Consider the following 27,490-nt stretch of genomic DNA (forward strand, 5'->3'; position numbering starts at 1 on the left):
ATAAAAGTATGACTATTCACACTTCAACTAGTTGAAGAGATTTTTTTTGTGTGAACATTGGAGTTAAAAATCTCTGATGTGAAGGCATACACAGAAAAAAAACAGTAACAGTAAAAACAAACAAGCAAACCTCCCAAACTCATTTCAAACTTGTTTGTATGCTCATTTCAATTTTTTCTTATAACATGAATAGATGCATCTAGAGCAGATTCAGGTCTAAAATTAATTCTTGAGACTTAATGTAAGCACATTTATAATGCAATCTAAAATAATTTTAAAGTAATTTATAAACGGTGTGAAGGAATGAACTTTGAAAAATGGAATCATTAGTCTGCAGGACACTTTAGCTGTACTTAATTTTATTCTTTAGGGAAAGATTGTAAATAGACCTATGCTGATTTCCTTTACCTCTTTTTCCCCTTCTAGAGTACTATAGAAAACATACCAAAAGCACATTTGTTCCTGTTACATTTGTGGTTTGGTACAGGGACTTCATTGAAATACTTCTGTTATATAGAGAGAACGTTTAACTTGTAATTTATTTACCAGGACTCATTTTTCTTTGTTGAAAAAAGTGGCTGGCAGTTTTATTCTTTTGTAAGTAACTGTACTTTGCCTGAGAAATCCCCCTTTTTGCTATCACGACAGTGTAAAAAATATCTCATACAAATGGGTGTAGTTTCATGTTTTAATTTCTGTAACTGAAAAGTAGTGGAAAGTGTACTCTGAACCTCTGAAAATATCCAGAGAAAAATATAGCATCTAATTTCTTGTTTTGTGAGTTATGTTTGCTGCGTATATTAGTTACAGAAATGACAGTGATTACATTTCCAAAGTTAATGACAGTAACAATGATTAATGTATTCCAAAATGATTTTAACAACAACAAACAAACAAAAACCTCTCACCAGACTGGCAGCTCAACAACTGAAAGCCTTTTTGAGCAAGCCCCTTGAAGTTTTGCCCAAGAGGTTGCCATGGCAGATTGCTTTAGAAGTCAGGGAGCTGGGAAGAAAGCTGGGAACTGGCTACTTCAGTGCTGCCGAAGCGCTCTTTTCTAGAGGAGCATCTTTCTTTTGGCTGAGTGGTCAGCTCACAAATTGATGCCTCATATCTGCTGTTAATTGGTAGCGAGGTCTTGCTCAGCAACCAACTCTCCCACTCTGAGAGTGTTTCTTGTAGACCTAGCAGCACATAAAGACAGCAGCGTTGGAATCAAATCTTCTACAGTTATTTTTGTGCCAGATTAGAACTAGGTGTTGTCACAGGAATTCATTTAATCTGTTCTTGAAACTGTTATATCTTTATATCTTAAGGTGTGCTGTGAACATGTCATGGTATCTTAGTAGGGGGATATTCAGAAATATAACAAAGACTTATTATAAAACAGGAAAAAAAGGAAAGCTTCTCACTGAGCTGAACTCTCAATGAGACCTTTACAAGTGTTAATGTATTTAAGCTTCAAAAACATTTGTATTTCAGACTTTTGGTGGGTTCTGGTGTTAATTTACTTTTGACCTTTGTAAATTAAAATAGTAAGTGAAAAAAAATATACTTTTTCTGCAGTAATGATTCTATTCAGATCCACAATTATATATTGTGTTGAGTCATGTCTGTGTTTCTAGCATTTATTCGTCAGCTGTGTAGACCCAGCAGCTTTGTTGCTGCGAGAATACTATGCTTTCAAAGTTGTTTTTTATGTTCTTCCCTCTTTTAGAGTTCAAATCAACAGATGAGTTGTGAAAGAGAACAACAAAGGGTAAGTGCAATGATTTCCAAAATGTTCTTTTAATTTAAAACATTAAGCAGAATCTAGTTTCTGTTATAGACCGTGAGATAGACTGCTTCTTTATTATTATAATTTAAGAGATGAACATAGTTAATCAGCTTATTTCTTGCCTGTTGGTGAATATTGTAAATATCTCAATATAAAAGAGTTGCAATAGATACAGGGTGTTCTTCAATAGTTTAATTAGATTTGATAGTAAATAGATCTAAAGGTCACCATATTCCTCAGACTTCCTCCACTACAAGACTGTTTCAAACAAGTAGACTCTGTCCTTTGGCTTGTTTAAGTACTCATGCTTTCAGATAGAAATTAATTCTAAGAATATGAGGGAACTGGAGTATCTTAGTGTATGTATTGGTTGCATATAAGCTGTAAACCAGATGGAGTTCCTGAATCCAGTTTGTGGATCTTTACTTTGTTTTCCCCCTTTCCTAAATCGCAGTGACTAAGGAGTCTTCAGACCCTGCTCCATTTAAATTCCAAATATGCTATGTATCTCTGCAGATGAGTTTACTTGTGCAACTGATTGATTCTAATGTTTGTTTGGAAAGACATAGCTTTTTGGAGGAAAAAAAAAAAAGCTTTGGGGTCATCTAGGAATTGCTTAGTTGGGTTATCTAGGAATTGCTTAGTTGAGCTATATTTATATGATGGGTATTTTCTTGAAATCCCATGTTCAATTTGAGAGGGAGTGGCAGGCCAGAAGGAAGTATATTTTAAGTGTTTGTGCTAAAAAAATATTTTTGGAAAGAGAAATGGTAACTTTTCTTGTTTGCAATTTACTAAGCATCAGCAATGCCTTCATGACCTGCAAGTATAATGAGTGTACTCTAGTTCACTATATTCACTTCATCAACATATGTAAATGCTTCACCTGGTCTTCACCATATTTGCAATATGATTTTTGGTAAACAAGTTATGCAAGAATGATGCATCGCATACTGTTCTTGATTTCTTTCTTGCTGATCTGTGACTGAGTTGCTATTGTAGTGAAGCTGGAGTGAGGAGGCTTTGTTTTATCAATAGTCATGTCTCAACAGAGCAGCTGTCAAAGTAAAGGTATTGCTGTAGTACCTGAAGGACAGTCTTTTCTTGAGGTAGTGGTGCCACAAGAGCAGAGAATGTTTTAATTTGTTTTTATTAAGTTTTCTTCTTTCAATGAAGAAGAAAAGCACTTGGAAATATAATGGGAGAAGGCCTCCAACTCTTTGTTCAAGTAAATATGTGCTTTTTCTAACTAATGAATAAAACGTGATGCAGTAAGAGTTTAATGTATCTTTCTATTCCAGTGTTACACATTACTAACAATCAGCGCAGTGCTTACTTACAATGCCTTTATGTCGTATCAAGATGTGCCTCTCCATGACATGCGAAGAACTTAGGAAAAAATACATTGCTAACCTACTAAGATTAGGTACATCTCCCTGCACCGTTGCTGTGATGTTACTGTTACATGAAATACAGTTATTAGTGTAGAAGGCACCAACTCTTGCTGAGGCTAGCAAGCAGTGAAAGCAGCACACCACCCCACAGAGCCAGGGGTTGTGGCCGCAGCATAAAAAGCATGGCCTCCAAGAGGCCTCACGCAATAGCAGGAGCAGCAATTACAGGGCCAAACGTGGTAGAGCCGTTCCTTTCACTGCATGGTTTTCAGACATCCAAACTTCTAGTTAACAGCAGCTCATCTACAAAAGGTCCCAGTGAAATTCCAGTATGCTCTGTGGGCAGGGCCTGTGTTGGTGATAGTTCAGTGCTGGCACCTCGGCCCTTCTTCAGTCGTGCTGAGAAGAGCCCTCCGGTGCCAGGTTCTGCGTATTTGGCACTCTCGAGCTGTCACTTGACCATCCTCTCAGTTCAAGGCTTGTTTCCCAAGTAGGCAGTGCTATCAAAGAAACGTTAAGGAAATGTGTAATTGTCTGAGTTAGATATTTCAGGCCTGCAGCATTTTCTTTTGGCATTTGTGACCTGGGGTTTGTGGATGAGAGGCAGTCTCTTCACAACAAAATACTGTTTCAGTCTGACTGAAAGAATTGGAATATAACAAGAGAACAGGGTTAAAACAACAAAACGCCAACATCCGTGTTTGTAAACTGAGGTAAAACTAGATTACCTAGATATCTTGCACCTTCTTACTTGCTACATCAAGGATGACAGCATCTCTGACACTCTCGTTTTGTGACTCCCTGGTCATTCCTAAGTCCACAGAAGAAGGTCCAAAAGGAAGGCACTTTAGGAAAGTGTTGGCTAAAGCAAAATAGTGCAAATAAATAATTAGATATTGTGTGGTTATAGAGAGAAATATCCAAGCGTTACCATAATCATTTCCTCACATAACGTTTCTTACCTCTTATTTGTTTCATTGGCTTCTAAATTCTAAAGGCAAAGCAGAGACTCACTGCTCTGGAATAAAGCATTTAGCATAATGAAACTATTACTCGTATTGGAGTCTCTCACCATTATATATTATATTAGCAGTGAATGGTAATTCTGATAATTCAGCATGTATGTTACTTTAACCCTTTTTTTCTCTCAAGCTTTGAAAATGGCATAGACCATAAGCAAGTAACTAATTTACCTTCCAACCTGCTACCATTCCCAGCTAGGCTTTAAGGTTTATATCTGAATGGTTTAAATGAGAATTTATAAAATCTGTACATTGGCTGCAGAGGAAAGCTATAGGAATTTTATCAATAACACAGCTGGGTTTTTTTGTTTTTTCATTTTTCTTTTTTTTTTTTTTTTCAATTTGGATATATAACATGCTGACTTTGGCATATCTTCGTCTGATTTAAAACAAAATTTTAGAAAGCATTTCTGCCATTTTTGAAGTTTTCCCTTTCCTTGGAAATGATTTGATTTACTGTGTAATGCCTTCAATGTTCATAAATCTTTTTTATATCATTCTGTAATTTCTTTTCTTTTTGCTTTCTTTTCTGGCTTCATTTAAATCAAGTTGTACTAAAAACTAATAAATGTGTCTCTAAAGGGAATTTGGCCCCTCAGTATCATTCTCTCCAACTCCCCTGCTGTTTGTCAATATGACTTTTAAAGAAAGTAATGATACTGTTTAGTCCTCCTGGTTCTGTTTTCTGTTCTCCAATCCTGATTTATAAATCCCTTCTTGGACAGATATACCCTATTCTCTTCTCTGACTCTTCCCCACTGCCACTTACTTTTTTATGAGTTGCTGTGTGGAGCTTAATGTAATTGTCATTCTGATGCATTATAAATGACCTCTAAAGACACAGACCTCACATCTTGCTCAAAATAATTTTAAAATGCTTTTGTTGTCATAACTAGGGCTAAAACCAGACTTTTTGAAACATGAGCAATACATCTTATTCAAGGCTGTGAAGAAAACTAGGATGCCAGCCTTAGGTGGAAATAAGCTGTAGTTCATAAAGGTACAAAAAAACATAGTGACAGCTTCCAGAAATCTATCTACTGCTTTTACTGAACCTTCTGTATTGTTTTGACTATAACTTGGGATTATAATTTTTATTATAACATAAGGACATTATTTAAATTTATAGACTAATTTAAACCTTGCTGAGTTTTACCCAACCTTCCTTTCAACTATGAAATTATTTTGCATTATCAACTTAATATAATTGTTTAAATTGAACTTCTGTATCTGTATTTGCATGCATGATTTTTGTATATAAAGTAATGCATTTGGTCCTGCTGCAGCAATACTTGATGAACACTCTGCGGTGGGCATAGAACACTTTTAAGCTGTAATGTTAAGGGGGTTTATAAATGTTCCTGTGAATACTAATGAGGTCTAACGGTAAATGGTGTGATTAACTTCCCTGATCTGAAATTTCAAGTGACCTAGTTGTTACTCTAATTAACAGCTTCTTCCACATACGCTTATTATCAGGATGCATTATATGCTGCCTGAGTTCCTACTCTGCTCTGGAATATGTGAAGGACAGGGCCCTACTACTACTACTCTGATTTTCGAGGAGATAGAAGGAATTTTTGTCTTGTCTTTAATGCCATAAAGGAAATAAGCTGTGACATGTAGCCAAAAATGTATTAAGTATTTAAATTTGCCAGGTAGATGGAAAGAGGGAAAACAAAAGAAAATCCATTTATGGATTTATGGTTTAAATAACCATAATCCTACAATGATGAGCTTTCTTTTTGTCTTCATTCAGTGCCTTAATTCATCTTTCTTTTGCAAGAACTTTGCAAAGAAACTTTTTGAAGCTCATCATTTTGTTATTAACATTCTTTGATGATATTTGTGTATAATATTCCTCTGATTTACTAAGGAAGGTAAACCGTGAGTCAGTGATGGATGCTATTTTTTTAATCAGTTTGAGCTGAGGGGAAACAAAACAACTGAAGAAGACAAGAGGATCAGTGTTTTCTACCTTATCCCATACTGAATCAGTGAAAAGAGCAGGTATTTAAAGCTGTTCTATGAGTCAATGCTGTCTTGTCTTGTTACTAGAAAGCAACGGAGTAATTCATAGCATTTCTGCAAACTGGGCAACTAGTTCTGATCATTAACGACAATCTTGTGTATTTTCTTTTCATTCTGGTAATCTCTTGATATGCATTCACAAACAATGTGTACATTTTACCTGGAAGAGTAATCTGGAACTACCCAATCTTATACATTTCTCTCTTAAAGGGAAAAGGACTAAAAGAGGAAAAGCTAGAATATGCTAGAATAGAGGTGGATTAATCTGATGTGTGTTAATTAGCCATCCTTTTGTTAAAATTCACATAGCTTATGCTGCATCAGACATGCTAGGCAAATGACTTAAAACGATCCTTTAACTTCTACAGAGATTCTTGCAGTGAGCTATATATATCATCATCCGTGTAGGTGTACAGTAAAATACAGGTAGATGAGATTAATAAGTCACTTTATTTCTGGTTCCTGGTCTGTATTACACATTGAAATAGAATGAAATTGGAGTAGTCTTACTCACCATCTTATGGCCTGCATTCCCAGTGGTTCCATAAAGAGTAAAGCGAGATATTTTAGGTACAAAAAAAAACCTAAAAATAAAATAAAAATCTAAAGAAGTATAAAGAAGAATAAAAGGTTTGTAAATTGTCCACCAAACTTTTTTTTTTTTTTGGGGGGGGGGGGGTGTTGATTGTAGGGGGGTGTGATCTCATTTAAATTTTCATCTAATTTGGAATTATTGCAGGCAGAACAAGGCCATTGAGATAAAATACAATTTCAGTCATATTTTGCTAATGTAGCACAACTACTTGCTGGTGTTTTTTATAATTTTTTAAGAGCTTTCCCCAAAATAGTAGCTTCCTTAAGATAAGACAGAACTCCAGTTTGTTGTGTAATAACCATGGTGACTATCAAAAAAATAAAAATGACTGGGTACTGAAGTCTGCTATGATTCATGTTTAAAGTGACATACCCTTTCACTGTGCTGTTATCCTCTTAAAATACTAACTGCTAATAATACGGTCCTTTGATCATGAGAATAAAGAACATTTGCAGCACTTTGCGTTGAAACATAATGATGATACAAGTCAACTCAGGTGTTTTGTGTTTTTCTTTGTTTGTTTGTTTGTTTAAACTTCCTTAAGAAATAGTAAAAAAGCTTTTAATTATTTCTCTTGTCTCTGCTATTGATGGAATGCCATTTAGAAAACCCATGGTTCCTTTTCTGCTGTTGTTTTTGTGTCTGATGAGCTTACGATAAAGTATTTACATATTCCAAAGGACTCGAGCTTCATCCATTTTATTAAGAGATTGAGAAATTTGCCTATCAGAATTACATAAGTTTTCTTGCAAGACTTGTTGAAATATATCAGCAGTCAAAATACGTCCTGTAAACCACTTGGCTGGATGACTGTAATATGTCAATACTGTACAGTTCAGAGCTCCATGATTAGTATGTATTTGTAGGGTATCATAAATAAGAGATAAACCTGAGTTATGCTCCTGCTGAACACACACAAAGAGCCCATATAAATTCTGGATAAATTTGAGAGGTCATCTTAGAAAAAAAAAAAAAGGGATAAGCACCACTGAGCACTACACAATTTTTCATTTTTTTTTTTTTTACCTTTCTTGACATATAAATATATTAGTATGGTATTGGTATTAGGGTTAGTGTTAAGGTTATTATCTTTTTTTTTTTTTTAAACTGTCATTCTGAGGGTGTCTTAAAAATACACTGCTATTTTTTGCAGTCTATTTTATATTGCAGTAATGGGTGACACGGAAGGTGATTTTAGAGTCAGTGGTATAACAAAAGAAGTCAGGAAGTTTGAGATGTTTGTCCTCGGAGAGACAAGTCTTGATTTTTTGGAGCATATGGTATGCTACAGTGGATAGCCTTATTCCTGGAATCTTGTCTCTCTTTCTTGTATTATTATTTTTTTTTGGTTTGTTTTTACTGGGTGTTTCCACAAGGTCTTTATGGCTTGGGTTGTGTGTCTTTTGCTGGGCAGGGAGGGTTCATACTATTTATTTTTCTAGTAGGGCTGACTGTAAAAATTGAACAAGCTTTTCAGTTGTAGGTAGCTGGGGAGAGGGCTGGATTTTCAACATACTCATTGGTCACACTGAATGGTGGATTTCTATACTTGTTAAGTCATATATTGAATGACTGACTGACTAGATTGTAGGGAGAACAAGACAGATATTGAGTGTATTATATTAAACGAAAAAATAATAATTTACATCAACAATCCAAATGATGTAGTGTTATGGAGACATATATTCAGTGGGCCACATTGACTCCTTGAACCAATATTGTTTAAAGTAGAGAGAATGAAGGAATATTGATTGTAATATGGCCATCATGTTCTAGTATTAATGATATCTATCGTCTTTTTATGTTCTGTGAAATCTTTCTACACCTTACTTCTTTAAAATCGGATTACTTCTCTACTCAAGTATTTAATTATGCTTTTTTAAGCAGTTGCCAAATTGTTTCAAAGCAGCAAAATTGCAAGAGTATGTTAATCCTGAACAAAAAAAGGGACACACACTGTATGTACGTATATACCCACAGGCACAAACACCTATATTATATATATAATATAGTTTACAAATCCAATCATTCAGACTTGTAGTTGACATTTGACAGAGTATATATCCAACACTGACTATATAAAAGGTGAATTCTTGGCTTCTGATATGCCAGCATTTTACAAGAACTGTATACTTGTTCTTAGTTCCCTGATTTTTTTTTTTTTTTTAAGTAAGAGAACCTGGGCAGTAATTGTGTTCTGTTGTTCTGTTCCACAGCAAAATCCCAAGTCGCACTGAAAGCCAACTCTTTCTGTGTGTTCAACAGAAATGGTTTTCTTAGAACAGAATCCCAAGCAACAGTACATAATTTCCAGAAAGCAGGATAGAAAAATAAAAATAAGATACTCCAAAAGGAAAAGTTAAACAAGCAAAAATCAATTGTTTATCAAGTTGAACCATTATGAACTTTTTGACTGAAGCAGAGTACTATTTCTATTTTTAGAAGACAAATAAAGATAGTAAAGAATTTTCAAAATTGCTTCAATTAAAATAAAAATAAAAGCATAACATATCCTAAAGAAAAAACAATTACTGTTTTTTCTCTTTTTAGCAAAACCTTACAACAAAACTTTGGACAAAATTATGTTAGCCAACAGTTTTGCACTTTGCGCTATGTTTGCAGAGGCAGTTGCGATAGTATGATCAGCAAACACCTCTGCTACACAGAGCTGTTTGATGCTTTCTGATGTATCCTAGTGAAGGGCAATCCTGGACAGTGTGACCTACATTGCAGGAGCCCGATCATTTTGGAAACTGGTATGTTTTAACCACAAAGCCTACATTGTGTCTTCAGTATTTTAAACTTATGTAAACTCTCACAAGATGTCCCTGTGTCCAGAACAGGTGTATAAATTGCATGGAATCCCACCTCTCTGCAATGTTGAGAAACAGCTACCTAGCTTTGGAAGAAAGTTAATAATAAATAAATAAATAAATAAGAAGGTCATAATCTGTGCTTGTTATTCACATTGGGATTTTTTTTACCTTTAGTTGTCCTCTTCATTTAAATGAGGTTAAAATAAAACTTATATGAAAGTAAATAGGCATATACATGTTGAAAAAATATTATGGAGTTATTAGTTTTAACTACCTTCACATTTTAAAAATATTTTTTAATTATTTAAGTGAAATTGACAAAAACAAACAACAACAAAAGAGGTAGAGAAATGCTAGTGCAAATAAGAATACTACGAGAAGACATGTCTCAGTTGTACCTGGGGAAAAAAGGTCTCTCCTACTGCTGGTATATAAAGCCTTGATGATCTCCCCCAAAATACAGAGCAGATGGATTTTTTTCTGAATGGATTTATCTCTGCCACATATGGAAAAGTTTGTCTGTCAAGATACTAAGGCAATTCACCAGAGCAACACATGACAATAACATCAGTACTGCTGGGACTGACGTGCACTTCCGGGAGAAAAAAGTCTCCTAAGTCAAACCAAAAATTAAAAATGAATACAACAGCCTTAAGGAACTGATGATGAAATCCCTGCAAATCACCATCCTAAAATCCCCAGTCTCTGTCACTGAAATGGGGCGACTCCCCTTCTTGATCTTTTGGATATCTTTGAGAAAGTTGTTGTGTTTTAGATGCCACAGTATCCCTAGAGAAAAAAGGGAATAATAATAAAAAGAAGAAGATAGGCGAAAAAGTATGTGAAATTTGAGAAAAATTGTTCCTTTCTATAAGAAATTCAATGATGCGGCCTAAAAAACATCTTCAGAATGTCCTTAGTGAGACCATGAATTAAGGAATAGGTCTCTGCGTCCTGGGTTTGGTTGGGATTTCATATTCAGAAAAATAATTTATATATTTCTTTCATTTTTATTTGGATTTATGCGTGTGAAAAATGCTGATCATGTTAAAGGAAGAGGAACATTATTAAATTAAAGTTTTTAACCCCAGATTAGGTCATTTATTGTTTTATTCGACTGTATTGTTCTTTCCTGTTTCTCTTCTGAAGAGGAAAGAGAATAAGAACTCTCAAACTAATTAACCTCCGGTCTATTTTGCAAAGGTCCAAATACTGTCTTTATAACAGCACTAAAAGGTTTTGGATCGCCATTAGAGATAGTATAAAACTTTTGTAAACAACCAGTCTGAACAATAAAGACTACTAGCACAGCAATAGGACAGCTATTGCTATAGTCAGAATAACAGAGATTTTCCTTTACAAAGAACTTTGCAAACCATTGTGGCTTCAATTCCTAAGCACGTTGATAATGCTTTTCCAACTTTAAAATTGTATGGAGAACTTTACCATACTTTTTTTTTTTTTTTTCTCCTTAAAATATCTGAAACTGACTTCACCTCCTGTTCTAATATTAGGGTGACTTTAGGCTAAATTTGTGTTGCAAAAAATATAATGTAACTTTAGGTATGGTATCTAAATCTTTTAATGCTACTTTCAATATTGACTTTGGAGAAAGTACATAAATGCTTGTAAGCAGAATAGGTGAAGTAATTCTAAAATTCATTTTATTCTTCCTGAACAGAGAAACTGTGAAAAGATAACTGCCAAAATATCAATTCAATTCAATACAAATTAGAGTAGGGTTGATCGCTTGGGCAAGTTATTTGCAGTACCTTTTTTTTTGTAAGAAATCAGTACAAATTTTGGAAAATATGTTCTCCATTGTGTTGAGAAAGAACAGAGTGGAAAAGGATGAGCAAAATAAAAGGTAAAGATTGCTGGTAAAGATTATAGTATCCATGCATGGCCCTAGATCAGCCAGCCTTTTTTTTTTTTTTATTCTCCTTTCCACTCCAGATGAAGAGAGAGTGTGTATTTTTCTACTTGTAGCATGATATCTAGAAGATCCAATTTATAAACCAGGAAGCTGAGGAAGGTAAAAATGCTTTGCTGATTTGAAACATTCTTTGTTCTTTCTTACCCCCTCACGCTGACCTTGATTTAGGCATGTTTTTTTCCCCCACATCTCTTCACTGCTGTCTATTTTGAAGCTTTGCTCACCTGTGTTATCTTTAAGGAGAGTGTGGCTTTGGCAGTGGGGAGCGAGGTAGGAAATCTAAGTATATTACATCACTGGCATCTTTCATGCTGCACTAATACTGGAAATTTACATCCTTTTGGAGGGAATGGCTAAAGATGTCTAAATATGTAATCAAATGCCGTGTAGACTGTTATCTATAGGTAATGGGCAAAACCAGAGAGATACACTGTGCTCATAGCTTCCCTGGGGCAGCCTGCAACATTCTCTTTCTTGCAGTGGTTGTCTCTTCTGTTGGATTCCTAAGATCTCTGTCAGTACAATACTGAAATAATTATTTGACAGCAGCTGCCTTCCAAAGAGCAAATAATTAATAGTTTTCATTACCTTGATTTAGTAATTTTCTCTGGTTGGTTTTCCCTACACACTATGTAACACATCATATATTATCAGCTCATTTCTCCTTTTCTTGCCCCTCTTGAAACTACTGCTTTCTCCAGCTGTTTGCATCATTGTAAAAAACCATTTATATAGCACATACATTGCAGGCACTTCACAATCACAAAGTAAAATACCTTCATTATCCCAAAAAAGTTTAAGGTTCAGATACATCCTTGATTTCCGGTGCACATTTTTACTTAAGACAATGGCATGGAAATTTTCAGGTAGATTAATGTAATCTCTCATTTTATTCCCACAATTTTTCATGATCAGATGATTGTAGGCTGTATACAACTGTATTTAACAGTTTGTGATCTGAATAACTAATTGTTCGCTACTTAGCATGGAGGTATTGTAAACACATCTGCTAACTAATAATTCCAGGCACAGGTTTTTGTACATAGACATTTGCATCTAAAAGTTGCATGTGCTGGAAAAAATCCAGATTTGGGGTCATCTCTATTTCTCTCTCTCCCGCTCTCATCTTCCATTTTTTTCTTAATACCATAGCTATTTTTTCCATTCTTTTTTAACTCTCTAGACTTTGCATGTGTTATTGTCATAGTGCCCCAGAAAAATTCTGACAGCATATTCTGTAATGAGACCTTTTAAAAGGCTGTTCTTTCTATTTTGAAAACAGTAAGCAATGTTGACTATGCAATTTTCAGATTTAATGGCTGCAAAAACAAGAATAGTTTCCATAATCTATTCAGTACATCAAAATTATGATACCTCTGACTGACCTGAAAAAGCCAAAATTGTTTTTTCACTGATTGCTTGTTTTGAAAAGATATTAGGGACTTATCCTAGATCACGCAAAACAGTACTAGCGTCACATTTTATTATCAGAAGTCATGTTACCATTTTAGAGGAGTCTGTGACTTACAAAATACCAATTATATAATGATATGAAAAACATTGGATTTATTAGTATTCACAGAAGTTTGCTCATAGTTCTTTTTTAATACTGGAAAGTCAGTCTATAGACTAGAAATGATTTATGTCGCTGGAACCAGAGGTGACATGAAAGGTCCTTAGTGCTCATGAATCAGTGAACAGTAGCCAGTTCAAAAGGCTGATACAAATCATTATAAATAAATTCTACTAAAAGGCTCCTGTGATAAATTCTTCATTGAGCTAGTTAGATCTTCCACTTCTTCCCTGCTACTGCTTTTGTGCTCCTGAAGACACTGAACAATCTCCTCCAGCAGTTCCACACCTCAATGAGGGGGGAGAGAAAAATTGAATGATGTGGAAGTTTTGAGGAGAAGCGTGAAGTCTCCTGCTGTGAAAAGGGGCTCTTCACCAAAGCCAAAGGCCTATAATAACAGAAGCATCTGAGAATCTTAATAAAATCAGTTAGCAGAGGTGGCGTTAGTTCTTTTTGAACAAACCCTCAATAACACACCATAAATAACACATTTTAAATATAATAATAAAATGGATGAAATTGTAAAAGCAACAAAGTTACTGGAAACTATCTTATTAACACTTCTGTAAATGCTTAATCTGTTGAGCAACCTAATCTAGGGGGAGATGTCCCTGCCCACAGCAAGGAGGGTTGGAGCTGAGTGATCTTTAAAGGTCACTTCCAACACAAACCATCCAACGGTTCTCTGATTCGCTGGTTCTAAATTCTACCTAAATGCTTGCCATATTCCTGTATTGTTTGTTTTGCTGTCTTTTTGAAAGTAAAGCACAGCCTTGATACGTAGCTCCGCACCTCTGGAGTACTGGAGCACTCAGCCAGCTGCACTATGAGGCCTTTGTCCTGCTTAGGCTGGTGCTGGACGTACAGGGAGTGCACAGTCGTGCCTTTGCCAGGTGGTGTCTGCTGTCCATTTGAAGAATAAGCAGAACAGGATTGGAATCTGTAACGCAGAAATAGGCTTCAAAGATGTATCTGAGGCCAAGAAAATTTCAGCATATGTTTGATTAGGTGTTCATGCTCTCTGAATTGCATTTTTGAATTTGCAACTTCTGTAATCATGGAAGACCTAAATTCAGAACATTTAGCTAATGTGGAGACACATCTGTGGGACAGGATCTGACACAGCCAGCATCTGAGTTTAATGCTCAGAGTGAAACAAGGCAGAATATCACCACAGGGTGGCCATGTGGGCTTTTGTGCAGTCTGGTGCTGCAGTGCTGGAGTCTCTCTGCCTGTGAAGAACTGCATTAATGAGCTCTACTCACTCAGAATTGCCTTGCTGGAAGTGTAGGTCATAATGGAAAAAAGTCTTGCTACTTCACTTTGCTCTGTACATAACATGTGCTTTGCTACACATGTTTATCGATGTTCTTTGCAGCTTTTCCATATTGACACATTAAATTTTGTATGCCAAAATAAGTATCTTTTGAAATGATGCAATATTGTTTATTTGCAATGATCACTTTGTAAAGGTAAAGTCCTGCTCTGTGAAAAGCGGTAAGGACCTGTACTGCCTTGATCAGCATTTTGCAGTTTACTTCGTGTGTGAATCCCAACTGAGACTAAGGTAGTACTAGAGAAAACAGGGGTATTGTTACCTAAGGCTGTGGTCATAGAGATGATGCTCCTTTTTCTTATGTGCACAGTTTTCTTTGAAGACAAAAGCTGGAGATATTTGCTCTGCCACTTGCTGGTGCCCTCTTTCAGTCCAAGTCAAACAAAGTGTCAACAACCTTTTGTCGTGGGGAATGCTTCAGAACTGTGGAATAATCTCAGGCTGCATCAAAAGTTGCCACTGTGTTAGTGATTTGTCTGAGATAATGAGAGATGTCACGGTAATGTGAAGAGCAATCACTCCTTGTGACACTGCTGGAGAATTTCCCTCCTGAGGAAAGAAGCTCATCTCAATTTTCGCACATACTCAAAAGCAAGTATTTCCAATCTAAACTACCATTTTATTAAGAAAGGATCTATATCTTGAACTGAGAGTGAGATTATATTTCCAGAATGTCATTGTCTTCAGAGTAAGGTGCAATTTTCTTCATTTTGTTTGGTTTCAATGTAGGTTCACGTGCATTTGCTGTTGGAATTAGCTACCTTTAGGTTTTGTTGCTGGGGAAAAAGTATCCAATGGATGTGAACCATGAACACCTTAGGAGACTAGAAAATACATAGATTCAGAGCATCTCGGAACACAAATTAAATATTTAGTGTACAGGCTGGATCCCTCCTAATGGAGAGTGTCTGGTGTAAGCATGGCATCCCTAATGTATAGCCAGCATAATAACTGAAAGAATGGGCTATAAACGTAAAGAGAGAATAGGGTGAGTACTTTGATTTCAGACAAAAGAATAGTATGGTAAGTGAACTCTAGAACAGTGATAGTGTGTGTGCGCAGGGAATCTAATTTCACATTGTTGACTGACATTTCTGATAGGACCAGAAGGCTATGTATGGGTGGACTGACGTACAGGTTTGTTTGCTTCCTGTCTAGTTTCTTGGTCTTTCAGTGGCTGTGCAAGTGGGTAGAGAATTAGAGGGCTGACCTGTTTTATAATGCTTCATACATATAGGCAAAAGTATTCTAAATTTTAAGGTGCTGGTTGGCCTTTTGCAATGAGCTGCATACTCCCAACATGCTGAAGACTGGGAAGAGGTTTTGTTACTACTATAGAAATATCGGAGGGATATATTGATCTGGTTGCCATCTGGTGTCACTGTGGGGGAAGCAATACAGAATTCTGTTGTGTCAGTGTGATCCTTGGAGCAATGTTGTGTGCATTTACCTGCCGTGTGTTTCTACAGCTACTGAACTATACAGCACTCCTGTAAATACAAGTACTTCTTTACAGGTAATTGTAATTAATTTTCTTTTAGAAATACGTGTTCTTCAAAAACAAATGTTTAAAAACAATTTTAAAAATTATAAATCCAGAGATGAGAGTTTGTACTTTTAAGGAATTGGTGTGAACAAGAACAGACTGTGGATGATTGTGTGTAGATCCATTCACAGGCATGTTAAACTCTGAGGTGGCAGGAAGACACTCCTCCTGCCAGACTCCCAACAGCACTCTGCCTCGTTGTGTCTCAATTGACATACTGTGGGTGCCTTCACACCGTTTAGACTGATGGGCAGAAGTTTCCCAATATATTTCAAGTGATCTAAAAATCCTTTGAAAGCATTACTGAAAATCAGGAGAACCATTTGGTTCCAGTAAATGTCAACAGTTTCTGGAAAAACACAGTCTGAGAACTATTAAAGGGAAATGTTCAGTGAATCTCAAAAAAAAAAAAAAAAAAAAGGCCTATGAAGAATATATGCTGACATAAAGATGATGGAGAGAGGCCTACAAGACACAAAATGAAAGGCAGACAAAGATGCCCAAAGTGTTTCAGTGGTCGGGAAGGCAGCCAAAGAAGCATTCATTTATTACAGAACACCATCACAACTTCCTTCTCTCAATGTGACGGTACCATTAGTAGCTCCTCGAGCAGTCTCTGATTTCTGTGAGAAAGAGGAATAGGAATGTCAAACAAAACACCAAAAGAAGATTTTTGAAGCCAGCTACTTCCCAGACCTATGCCAATGCCAGACCATCACTTTGACTGTGCGTGTTATTGGAGAGTTCAGTGTAAAGAATCTGTGGGGGATCGCAGAGGTTGACATGCCTACTCATGTCAAAAGTACCCTAGCAATTGCACAAGTAGGTTTCTCTTCTTTTTTTTTTTTTTTTTCATTTTTCAATAATGATGTGATATACAAAAATTATCTTTAATGAGAAATCAGGAATCACCAGGTTAAAATGACATTCAGTTGTTTTGTTTCTTGAGTTAACTCAGTCTTGTTCTTGCAGACTGGTAATTTATTGGGAGTGGTTAGTGCAGTTAGCATAATATTTTTCTATTTCCACATATATCTGAATTCTATTCTGTTGTTTCTTTGCTCTTCGTCATTTACTCTCTGGATGTCCATGTATTTTAGTTTTGTCCTTTCTACTCCTTTCTACCCCCTTCTATTTCTAAAATAAAGCCTCCCGTGTAAATCTGTATCAGTGTGTCAGAAGTAAAGCAAAGTTCCTGTATGTTTTGCCTTGGCAAAGGCAATGGCTCTGTTGTGGTTGGGAAAGGAAAGGCTTTCAGCAATGATGGCAGGGACTGCCCAGTCTCCACTGACCATGCATCTCTGCTGGGTTTGTGCAGTGGTTGCTGAAGGCTCTTGCCTCCTGATACCAGTCTTTGCTGAGTAATGCAGGCTGTGGAAGGCACAGAAAGATCAACTGGGATCAGATCCTCTAACTTCTAATCTCACACACATGGACCAGACCAAAAATTTTAACAGCAAGGTTCAGACTCCGTCTACCACCTTTCCCCATGTGGATATATGTAAGCTTTTCCTGACTCTGTGACAACAGCCAAAACACCGGCTCCTGTTGGGGCTTTTCACACGCTGGCCCCTCTGCACGTGGCTGCCCTCTCCATGCTGTTCCCTAGGAGCATCCTCATGCCCCGCACTGGATTCAGGAAGAGCACCCCTTCTGCAGCACTCCAAAAAGCCAGTGGCAAAGGTTGGCACCAACTGCACTTTACATGCCTGGAGGTGAGCGATACCTGCCTTTACCAGGACTTCGTTGGTAGAGTGGAGATCCTGGGCAGCCTAATTATAAGGCTGTTGTGGTTTAACCCGGCTGGCAGCTAAACACCACACAGCCGTTCGCTCACTCTCCCCCCTCCCTCTCTGGGATGGGGGAGAGAAACGGGAAAGTGAAGCCTGTGAGTTGAGATAAAGACAGTTTATTAAGACAGGAATATAATAATAACAATAATAATGTGATAATGAGAATAGTATTAATAATAATAATGTGTACGAAACAAGTGATGCACAATGCAAATGCTCACCACCCGCTGACCGATGCCCAGCCTATCCCCGAGCAGCCGGCCCCCCACCCCGGCCAGCCACCCCTATATATTGTTTAGCATGACGCCAGATGGTATGGAATACCCCTTTGGCCAGTTTGGGTCAGCTGTCCTGGGTCTGTCCCCTCCCAGCTCCTGCTGCACCCCCAGCCTGCTCGCTGGCAGGACAGAGCAAGAAGCCGAAAAGTCCTTGGCCTGGTGTAAACACTGCTCTGCAACAATTAAAACATCAGCATGTTATCAGCGCTCTTCTCATCCTAATCCAAAACATAGCACCCTACCAGCTACTATGAGGAAAATTAACTCTGTCTTAACTGGAACCAGGACAAAGGCCAATTCTGGCATTGTTCCCAAGAGGACAAGACTTGAGATTGCAGAGAAGTAGATTTTCTCCTTATTCTCACAGTTGTAATAGTGCTGCTGCTGAGGAAGAGGCATGTTCTGAGCACAAATGGCTCTGTGACTGTGCACAGTGCACTGAATCAAAACAGTGATAGAGCCCTCAGCTGAGAGACTGCTCTTAACTTGTTAAAAAAAAACAAGAAGTGTGTCAATGAGATGTAGCATGAATTTGTTTTGTTAGATATATAGTCAGAAATAAGAACTGATAAGTTTGCTGTGATAAGTTCTGTACAATGGCTTTGCTGAAAGGTAGGCTGCTTCATGATTTACTGAACTATTATAAGTGATAAAACTGATCCATTTGTTATCATCCAGTGCATAAAGACTTCAGGGTTTAAGGAGCCTGCACTAAATAACAAAGCAATTTATAAACTCATAAACTGAAAATTACAGGGAAGTACTACTTAAGTCACTGGTAATAGCAACCTTTTATCGTATTACTGATGATTATCAAACCTCACTTTAGGAAAGCCATAGTTACGTTAAAAAGTCATGGACATAAACTTGTGTTAATATATTGTGCAGAGGCAAGTTTTTTTGTTTGTTTGTTTTTATTGTTTTTATTTTTCATTTCAGATCCCTACATCAGCTGATGTGAACTGATTTATGCTTCTGAAGCCAGCTGAGGATTGGTCTTGCTGGCTCTACTATTTGGCAGAAGATCTTTACCTAAAGCAAATTTGAGTGTAGTATCTTGAAGAGAGAATCTTTCTGTATTTCATTAAACACATAATAATTAGCAGTAGTTGGTTTCAGATTAGCTTGTCTTAAGGAGAATATAATGATGAAGCCTACTGTGAAGATGAAAATACTCTGTACTGGATTTAAAAAAAATGCATGATTACTGTAAGACTGTAAGTCTTCTCTGTGTTCTCTTGAATCAAAGATTTTATGGGAATGATGCTGAGTAGAGCTGAGCAAACATTTGCAGGGAGATAATTTATCTGATGACATTAGCTTCTTTTTCTTCTCAAGAGTATCATGAGTTATTTAATTAATTCATTCAGTTTTATCCAACAAATATGTTGATGAGTGTAAGTGCTCAATGAATAGATGGATTGAGAGCCGCTTGTCATCAGCACTCAATATTTAATATCCAACTTTGTTCAAGTGTGGATGATTCCACTCTGAAACAGCCTTGTTTCTTTTTTATGTGCTTAAGTGTAATCTCTAAAATCATGACAAAGATTTGGAAAAACACCTGGGAGGTCTCTAGAAGAAAGAAATTTGAGAAACACGTCAACGTTTTAGGGAATTTAGTTAAAACACTATTTTCTAATAGCCAGTAAATTATGATCCAGCTGTCCTTGTATCTGTTCTCTGGGAAATGATATTGTAAACACTTATTTCATGGACCTTTTTCCAAATAAGATCAAGTCCATCATCATCTTATAGTGAACCCGTCCCTGCTCAGGACTGAAGCTGGAGCCAGCTTAAAAACAGGAGAGGTTATGGGAACTCTTGATTGGGACCAGATTGTTGGCTGCTACTCCTCAGGCTCTCTTGGGACCATATCCTGACCTTGCTGTACAGCAAATATACACAGAAGCCAATTTCTTGCCTCAAAAGCTGTGAAAGTGCTAAAGTAATAGAAATTAATTGAAAAAGGAAAAAAGTTATGTGCAGTGAGAACACAGAACAGAGAATTTATAAACCAACTGAACTACACTTGAGGTTGCACTTCAATTGTTCTTCTACTGTTATGCTGAAATCCAGAAAGTAAGAGCTGAAAAAGCAGCAGCAGCAGCAAACCCCTTCAATTTGCAGGGCATTTAGAGTAGATTAAGGGCTTGTTTTGTTTTGCCACCACACCTCCTAAACTTTTGTGGGTTTTCATTTCATAAATCATCATGGTAGATGAAGCTGTAAGGTGTGGAAAATAAGCATAAATATAAATACTTCCAGCTTTCTAAATGTTTCAGATTATTTTCAGTACTTTGTATAAATTACGTGAGATTTTAGTGCTGTTGCACCTCATACATCATGCACCTGGTTAGTATCTTTTCCTGGGGGAGAAGCCTAAGTAAAAAAAAAAAATGTTCGTCTCCCATAATGTCAGTATAATCATTGCCATCATGTTCCCTCCCTCTTCCATTCCTTTATGAAGCAGTTTTTGTTTTATATTATTAAAAAAGCAAACAGGTAAAACCTTCAGGTTTAAATTCTAAGGTACAGAGACCTTAGTTGAAAAGGAGGACTCATTACAGTCAATGGAGGTTTTGTCATGGCAATCAGTGGGCCAAATACATAATTTCAGTATTTTCCTATGTGTTTATAAAGTACCTAGCAAAACAAGAATTGTACTACTTAGCACTGCTATTTATTTAATATTCTTGCACTTCCAAGGAATCTTACATTCTCTGCAAGATGAGAAACTTAGTCTGCATTTTCTTATCTTCTAATGCAGTGAGTAGCAATATTGATGCTATTCACAATCTTCTCTGTCATTAATAAATATGCCAAGATATGATCATGAATTATGCCCCTTTAATAATGTAATGGAACTCTTAATATCTAGAGCTTGATTTTCTTAAAAATATCTGAGCTGTTTAGGTGCCAGCAAGAATGTGCTGACCATATGTAATTAATCTTGATTAATTATGGTTACACAATTATCATTTATTATTTCATTTTTACCACTATCAACTAATTTTTAACTACCCTTAATGATTCAGCATTCCTTTTTCATTCCACAGTCAAAATATGTTATATTTTATTTGATGGAAAGAGCTAAATTGGTGAAGTTTAAGGCTGTGGTATGAGCTGGTACAGAAACCCCATGCTCTGCAGCTAAAATACCTGTCATTGCCCCTACAGAATGGCATCATATAAATGTTTTTGGTAGCCTCACAGGAAACTGGCCATCATTTGGCAGCAAATAACATATAATGATATTTGGAACTGAGTTTCTGATTGCCTGTTCTTTAAGAGAACAACAGAATTCTCATTGATTTTAACAGCCTTTGACCTGAACCCAGGGTCAGCTCTCTTGGGCCAGCCTTTGTTAAAATGACCATTGTCAGTACCTTCTATTTACTTTCTTGGCATTGCTTACAGATCCAGAACATTTAGGAACTAAGCTTAGCAAACAGGCTTTGGTTTAAACTTCAGTGGTGGGTGCAAAAAAAAAAAGGTAGGGTAATACACCTCTGTTTTCAATCTTCTTTTTAGCCATGTTTCTCTACCTTTGCAGAAACTAGAGATAATCTAATGAACAAAGCATTTAATAACAATTAAAAATAAAACACTTTAAGTGATCATTTTGTGTAGCAGCATTAGAATTGTTCCACTTGTTTGAAGGAATAAGATATGAAGAATTGATTGAGTAACCAATTTAATAATGAACAGAATTTAGAATACAGAAAGATTAGTTGAGAGCCTTGGGACACAGTTCACTAAAATTTTATATGCTGCTTATGCTCAAAACCAGGGAAATTTTGATATAAAAGTGATTTATAGGCAATAGCTGTGCACAGTCTTTTATCATATTAATAAAATCTTTAACCAGTCTTTGAAAATTCTCAAGCCTCGTGTGTTCAGTTGAGATGCACAGATCCAAAAGAACTGCTGTCTGGCAGATGTGCAGATACATTATCAGAAAATGTATTTTCAGCTTAACCAATATAATCTAATTCATTCTAATGTGATATTTCAAGTTTATTATAGTGTAATTGAATACAGAAGAACACAGTGCACTGTACAGTAGACAAAATGAGGTGAAGTGTGCAGCTTAAAGGTGACCAGGTTAGGCCCGTTAGATTGTTGAATGTTGGTGGTTAAATTGGGTGATAATTTAAACAACAAAAAATTGTACACCAACGGAGAATGCTGTTCTTTTCCTTTGGAAACTGCCATTGTGAAGTAAGTGGCTTTACTTTATGAAATTATGCTAAACTTATTTAAGATTATATTGTCCTTGCACATTACTGTAAAAGTTATCACTTTAGTAAATGGTAAATTAAATCTTTCTCTTCTGCTTCCACTAAGGCAGGCAACATCATTTTTCCCTCATATAACACATAGTGTGTAGTGGATCTAACTCAATAATCTCTGTGTATGTATCTGTGTATCTGTTTTAACTTGTCTGTATGCATCTTAGAATGAAGTGTTACTTGAAATCGTTTCATTTTTCTATCTTAAATCAGCTTTGAAATGTTAGTGGCGCAACAGTTATTTTTGTTTTGTATTCACCCCAGAGAGAGACAGGAAAACTCTCCTCATAACTGTTTCTATAATGGTACGGATTTTAGTTTGCTCCCCCCAAATCCTTCTTTGCCATTATGTCTCCGTGTTATAGGCTGTTTCAGCAGGTGCCTATCCATTTGCCACCTGCCCTGGTGCAGTGAATGATTATGCAATTTAACTAATGCATTTTAAATATTTAGGTGACATTTTACCTTGTATAGTTAGGCTGAATATGTAATTTGACTGGAATCTTTAGTTAAAAAATGACAATTTTTGTCTGAAGGGTGCACAGTCCATGATAAAAGAGAATGAATAAGTAATCAAATACAAAAATAAAAGTTCTGTTTAATCTCATTCCCACGGCCGTGTTTATACCGCCTCTTTTTTTTTTTTATTTATTTATTCATTGATTTATAGTCATTCCATATGTACTGTAGTAGTTGATGCACTTAGTAGGCTGTGTTTGTAGCTTTCTACATCAATACCCAAAGCATATTATGGTAGCAGCCTGATATGCTGCCAGTTCACAAGATAAGGGATGACTTTCAAGACAAATAATACAGTCTAAAAAGTGACCAAGGTTTCTCTCATTTACACTGCAAAATCGTCACTCACCTGCAGATGCTGTTTAACAATTTACTAAATGTGATGTGCATTACAATGAGGCAGGTTAAATGACTTAAGTGTACTTGCTTGTTGCATACGATAAATGTCTAAGCCGCAATCAAAAAAACCTCGAGTCTCTTGCCTGCTCATTCATTTTGCATAAAGAACCTTCAACTGAAAAAAAATAAAAAATTACCAACAAATCCAGTTTTCTTTATTAGTCTTTGGTCTCTGCTAAATATCACTTAATTCTAATTTAAATTCTAATTTTTATTTAAAAATAAATATCTTTGGAAAAAAAATACCAAAAATGAATTAAATTAGCACAAACACTTTTACTACCATCTAGTTTACTGTTTGTATTTCTCTGCTCCTCATACTGGCAGTTATCTCCGAGCAGGACTAACAGCAGCAGCAATAACACAGTGAAGTCAGTAGATGGCTGTAGAAAAGTATGCTGAACACACTTGTGTTAGAGTAATAAGATTGGGAAAGGCCTTGACCTGACTGGATGCAGCTTTTATCTGAAGTACATTTAAAGAGATAAAGGAGAAGCAGGGTGCAGTACATGTTCCTTTCTTTTCTGTAGGAGCTTTGCTTTGAGTTTAGAAATTTCTCAAATACAGGATTTGTGAACTGGGTCCTTTAGCAAGGAGAGGTAATGGTTTGAGTGCCACTGGAGTCACTTGCTATTCTCTGATGATTTTTTTTCCTTTAAGACGTCTTAGAAATCCTCCTATAAATTCCTACAGAGGGGGCGTCTGTAGATCCCATAACAATCAGCAAGTGGTATATTTCCATTTATGTATGTATATATGTATATATTTATTTATTTATTCTTTTTCTTTCTTTCTCTCCTTTTTATTTTTTTTTTCCTCTCCAAGGTAGTTGGCTAGTGCACGGACCTGCTCATTAAATAGATACACCAAGAATTGTTACCTAAGCAAGCCTGACAGTAAAGAAAGGAAAGACTGAGTTAGGGAGAAAAAGGGAAGAAAAAAGCCTGAAGCAAGTCACTTCACACGCAGAAAGAGCCACTGAACGAATACTATTCTCATAAACAAACTAAAAAAAAAAATCCTTGTATAAGAAGAGAACTGTGAGGACTTGACAGAAAAAGGCAAGATTTTCTACACACTGTTTTCAGTTTTCCTTCCAGACATACTTGGTGAAGTAAGGAGACTTCTCTTTGCTGACAGAGCCCTTGATTTCTTTCAAGATGATGATGTATTTGTGGGTAGGTAGTGTCTCTCTCCATGTCAATCTTTTATTAGTAAATTGACTTTGGGACTATAGATTTTAGTCTGTACTTACAGCATGTTTTCTAATATGTAAAGGTGTCTATAATGCAGGTGGCATAGCAGGGCTAGAGTACAGTACATGTGCTTGCATTTCCAATGGGATTTTAAACAAACTGGTTCATTAACGTTAAGCTGCAATTTGTTTTCAGGGATTGCAGGGTGTGGCATAATGCACTGCTTTCTTTTCGTTGCCTTAGAAAACGCTACGATTGTATCTGTAAGGTTCACTGTGGTTCAGTCATAAAATGAATGCTGCATCACTTGTGGCTGTTCAGTATTTGCTTTCTTTGTAAGGAAAGAAACAATCCTAACGTGATTCAAACTTCAAATTTGTGTTAGTTGGCCTATTTGTGTTCATATTAGTTGTCACAGTCTTTCTAGGCTTTTGAAGTTTATGGTAATTGACAGCCACCGATAAATATATAAAATGTACTTGTTCTTGTGATTTTATATTCAGCATTGTTCAGATTACTCACAGCAAAATCTGCTCACCTTAGGAATTAAAATAATGTTGTGCTGTGACATACATCTTGTGAATTAGTGAAACTATTAACCTGTTAATTAGTTCAGGTTGAGATACAAAACATTATTTTGTTAAAAAAAAAAAAAAAGGTAAATCACAGAATGAACATGCATACTTGAAAAGCATTTTGCCATTCCTCTTCAAAGCCTGTACATCTTCTGGGAAAATATTTTAAACTAATCTTATTTGACAAGCTATTTATTTATTTATCTTAATCGTATACAAAAACAGACAGCCTTTCAGCTAGTCTGAGCCACCTCTGCAAAACAGGCTATGTATGAGCAACATTTAAGTCTTAGAGATATTATCAATAAATCACTACTTCTCTTTCAAATTGTAGTGTAGTTCATGCTGTAAATTCCCCTTTATGGTTCCTTCTAATTTCCATTGTCCTGCATTAGAGTAACTTTTGTTTTTGGCACAAACAGTATGGCATGCAGACTTCTTAGTTTCTTTGACCCCTGTTATCATTTCAGGAACTCACCAATCACTGAGCATCGTGATTTTGTCTCTCTTTTTTTTGTGTGTTCTGTAGCACAAGTCACTTTAATTATGACAAGAAAATATCTGTGCATGTAGCAGCAACCCTGATTACTTATTTGTTAACCCTTTACTGTGGCTTATTGAAGCTGTATGTTTGCTAATGCAAGCAATAATTTCATTCTGTTTTTAAGTTTATTTATAAATCAGATAATTTAGCTGGAGTTATCTTCTGTTTTTCATTCAACACTCCTGTGCTCTCCTGTTGTTGTTATCATCCAAAAGAGATTCTAAAGTATACAGTAAATATTTGAGGATTAAGCTTATTTTCTGAGATGACAGTAAGGTGAGAAGATGTGAATTATTCTATGTCTTTGTGGCACTAGCTCAGAAGGTTTAGAAGTTAAGGACTACTCTCCCCTCAGTAAGCCCATGAATCTTTATTAATTGGAAAACTTAATGAAATACATTTTATTGCATGTAGTTATGCAGATCTCCATTATTATCAGCGTGGTGTATTTTACACTATTTATGAGCTTTTCTAGCTATTCCGTTTATATATGTGTGTGTTTGAGCAAAACCACAGCAATAAGCAGTTTCTGACAGTACCCTCTCCTGGTCTCCAAAGCTTCCAGTAATGAATCTTTGACATTTAAAAGTGTATTCCTTCGATTTTTATTTTGTTTTTTTTTACTTATATCTTAGGATGTCTCTCTCTTTCTCTCTTTTTTTTTTTTTTATTAGCAGAGTTCATTACACAGAAGAATGTCTCTCTTTTTTACCGCTACTGTATGTAGACACTAAGCATTCTTCCCATTTTTATTTTAACTTTACTAAATTTAATGATTTAAGTAAAATCTGAAAATGAGATCGGTAGGAAGAAACAGAGAACAAATTTTCTTTGTTGTTATTGTAGCTGAAGACAATTTCTTCCGTATGTTCTGGAAATATAAATTGCGTATTCATAGAAAACTTACTTCATTTCTGAAGTTATAGAAGTGGGATACTGTAAAGAGTATGATTTTTGAACTGGGTAAGTTAAGTGTGCATGTGTATGTGTCTACATGTAAAAGATGCAGAATGTAAACAAGAGGCTTTTAACATATAGAGTTGCAACATATAAACTCAGCAACATTTTAAATGCTTTCTTCTGGCATCACATTGATATATGATAAAAGCTCCTCAGCAATATTATTAAAATGTAAAGTAGCCAACTTGTGAAAAAACATGGTCTTCACTTTTCTTAAAGGTCTTTAATAAATGGGAAATATTCTTCAAGATTTACAAGAAAACGAAAATTGCAGTAACTTCACATTTTAGAGTCTTACTAATTAGTATCCTTTTTTTTTTTTTTTTTTCCTACTGTTGCTGATGTCGAGTTCCTTTTACGGCAAACTTTGAATATGTTCAGCTAACTAAATCAAAACATTTTTCAGTAATGCAGTGTACAGCCAGTCTGTTGTCTGGAAAAGTCTTGATTTGTTATTTTTCAATACTTATTTAAAGATTTCAGAAAGTAGAGAAAGATTTTTATATCATTAACCCTGCCAAAGGAAATCTGTATTTTTTGACTGTCTGAGCTATTTCATGATGCTTGCACTTCCCCTTCTACCTTTGAAAAATTGAGAACTTTTTTTTCCTTGTACTTTTTTTGCACGGATACCTGTGCTATAGGAATCTGAGTTCATCAATATCCAATTTCTTATTGTCAAAAAAAAAAATGAGGATTTTCAAATATTACTGACTTAGGAACTAGAACTAAATCCCACAGTCAAAAGGACCTATATCATTTTTAACTTTAAAGGGTATAGACCCTTTTATATTCTGATGCACTCTAATATCCCTTTCTTTCCAATACAAGATTGTTGCAGTAATGATGCAAGGCTTTGATCACTGCAGATTATCATTCACATTTTGTAGTGGAATTCACCTCCC

At 35.9% G+C, this 27,490-nt stretch overlaps 1 protein-coding gene and 1 long non-coding RNA gene across 5 annotated transcripts in view; both read left to right on the forward strand.

The window, feature by feature from the left end:
• Nucleotides 1-27,490, forward strand: part of RBFOX1 (RNA binding fox-1 homolog 1) — an 868,680-nt gene that overhangs the window by 455,862 nt on the left and 385,328 nt on the right. For 3 of the 4 annotated variants that reach the window (XM_080557058.1, XM_080557064.1, XM_080557047.1), the window contains one exon: nucleotides 1,718-1,759. In XM_080557058.1, the coding sequence (XP_080413184.1) occupies nucleotides 1,718-1,759 (42 nt within the window). Of the gene's footprint in view, nucleotides 1-1,717; nucleotides 1,760-26,557; nucleotides 26,589-27,490 lie in introns of those variants that run through there. The other variant, XM_080557060.1, reaches the window with a different exon arrangement.
• Nucleotides 16,014-24,129, forward strand: LOC308178462. The gene is made up of 3 exons (XR_013939782.1): nucleotides 16,014-16,848; nucleotides 17,345-17,741; nucleotides 19,037-24,129. It is a non-coding gene; the product is annotated as an uncharacterized lncRNA (long non-coding RNA).

The sequence above is a fragment of the Anser brachyrhynchus genome (genome assembly GCF_964034855.1).
Source record: "Anser brachyrhynchus genome assembly, chromosome: 15".
Taxonomy (NCBI): Eukaryota; Metazoa; Chordata; class Aves; order Anseriformes; family Anatidae; genus Anser; species Anser brachyrhynchus.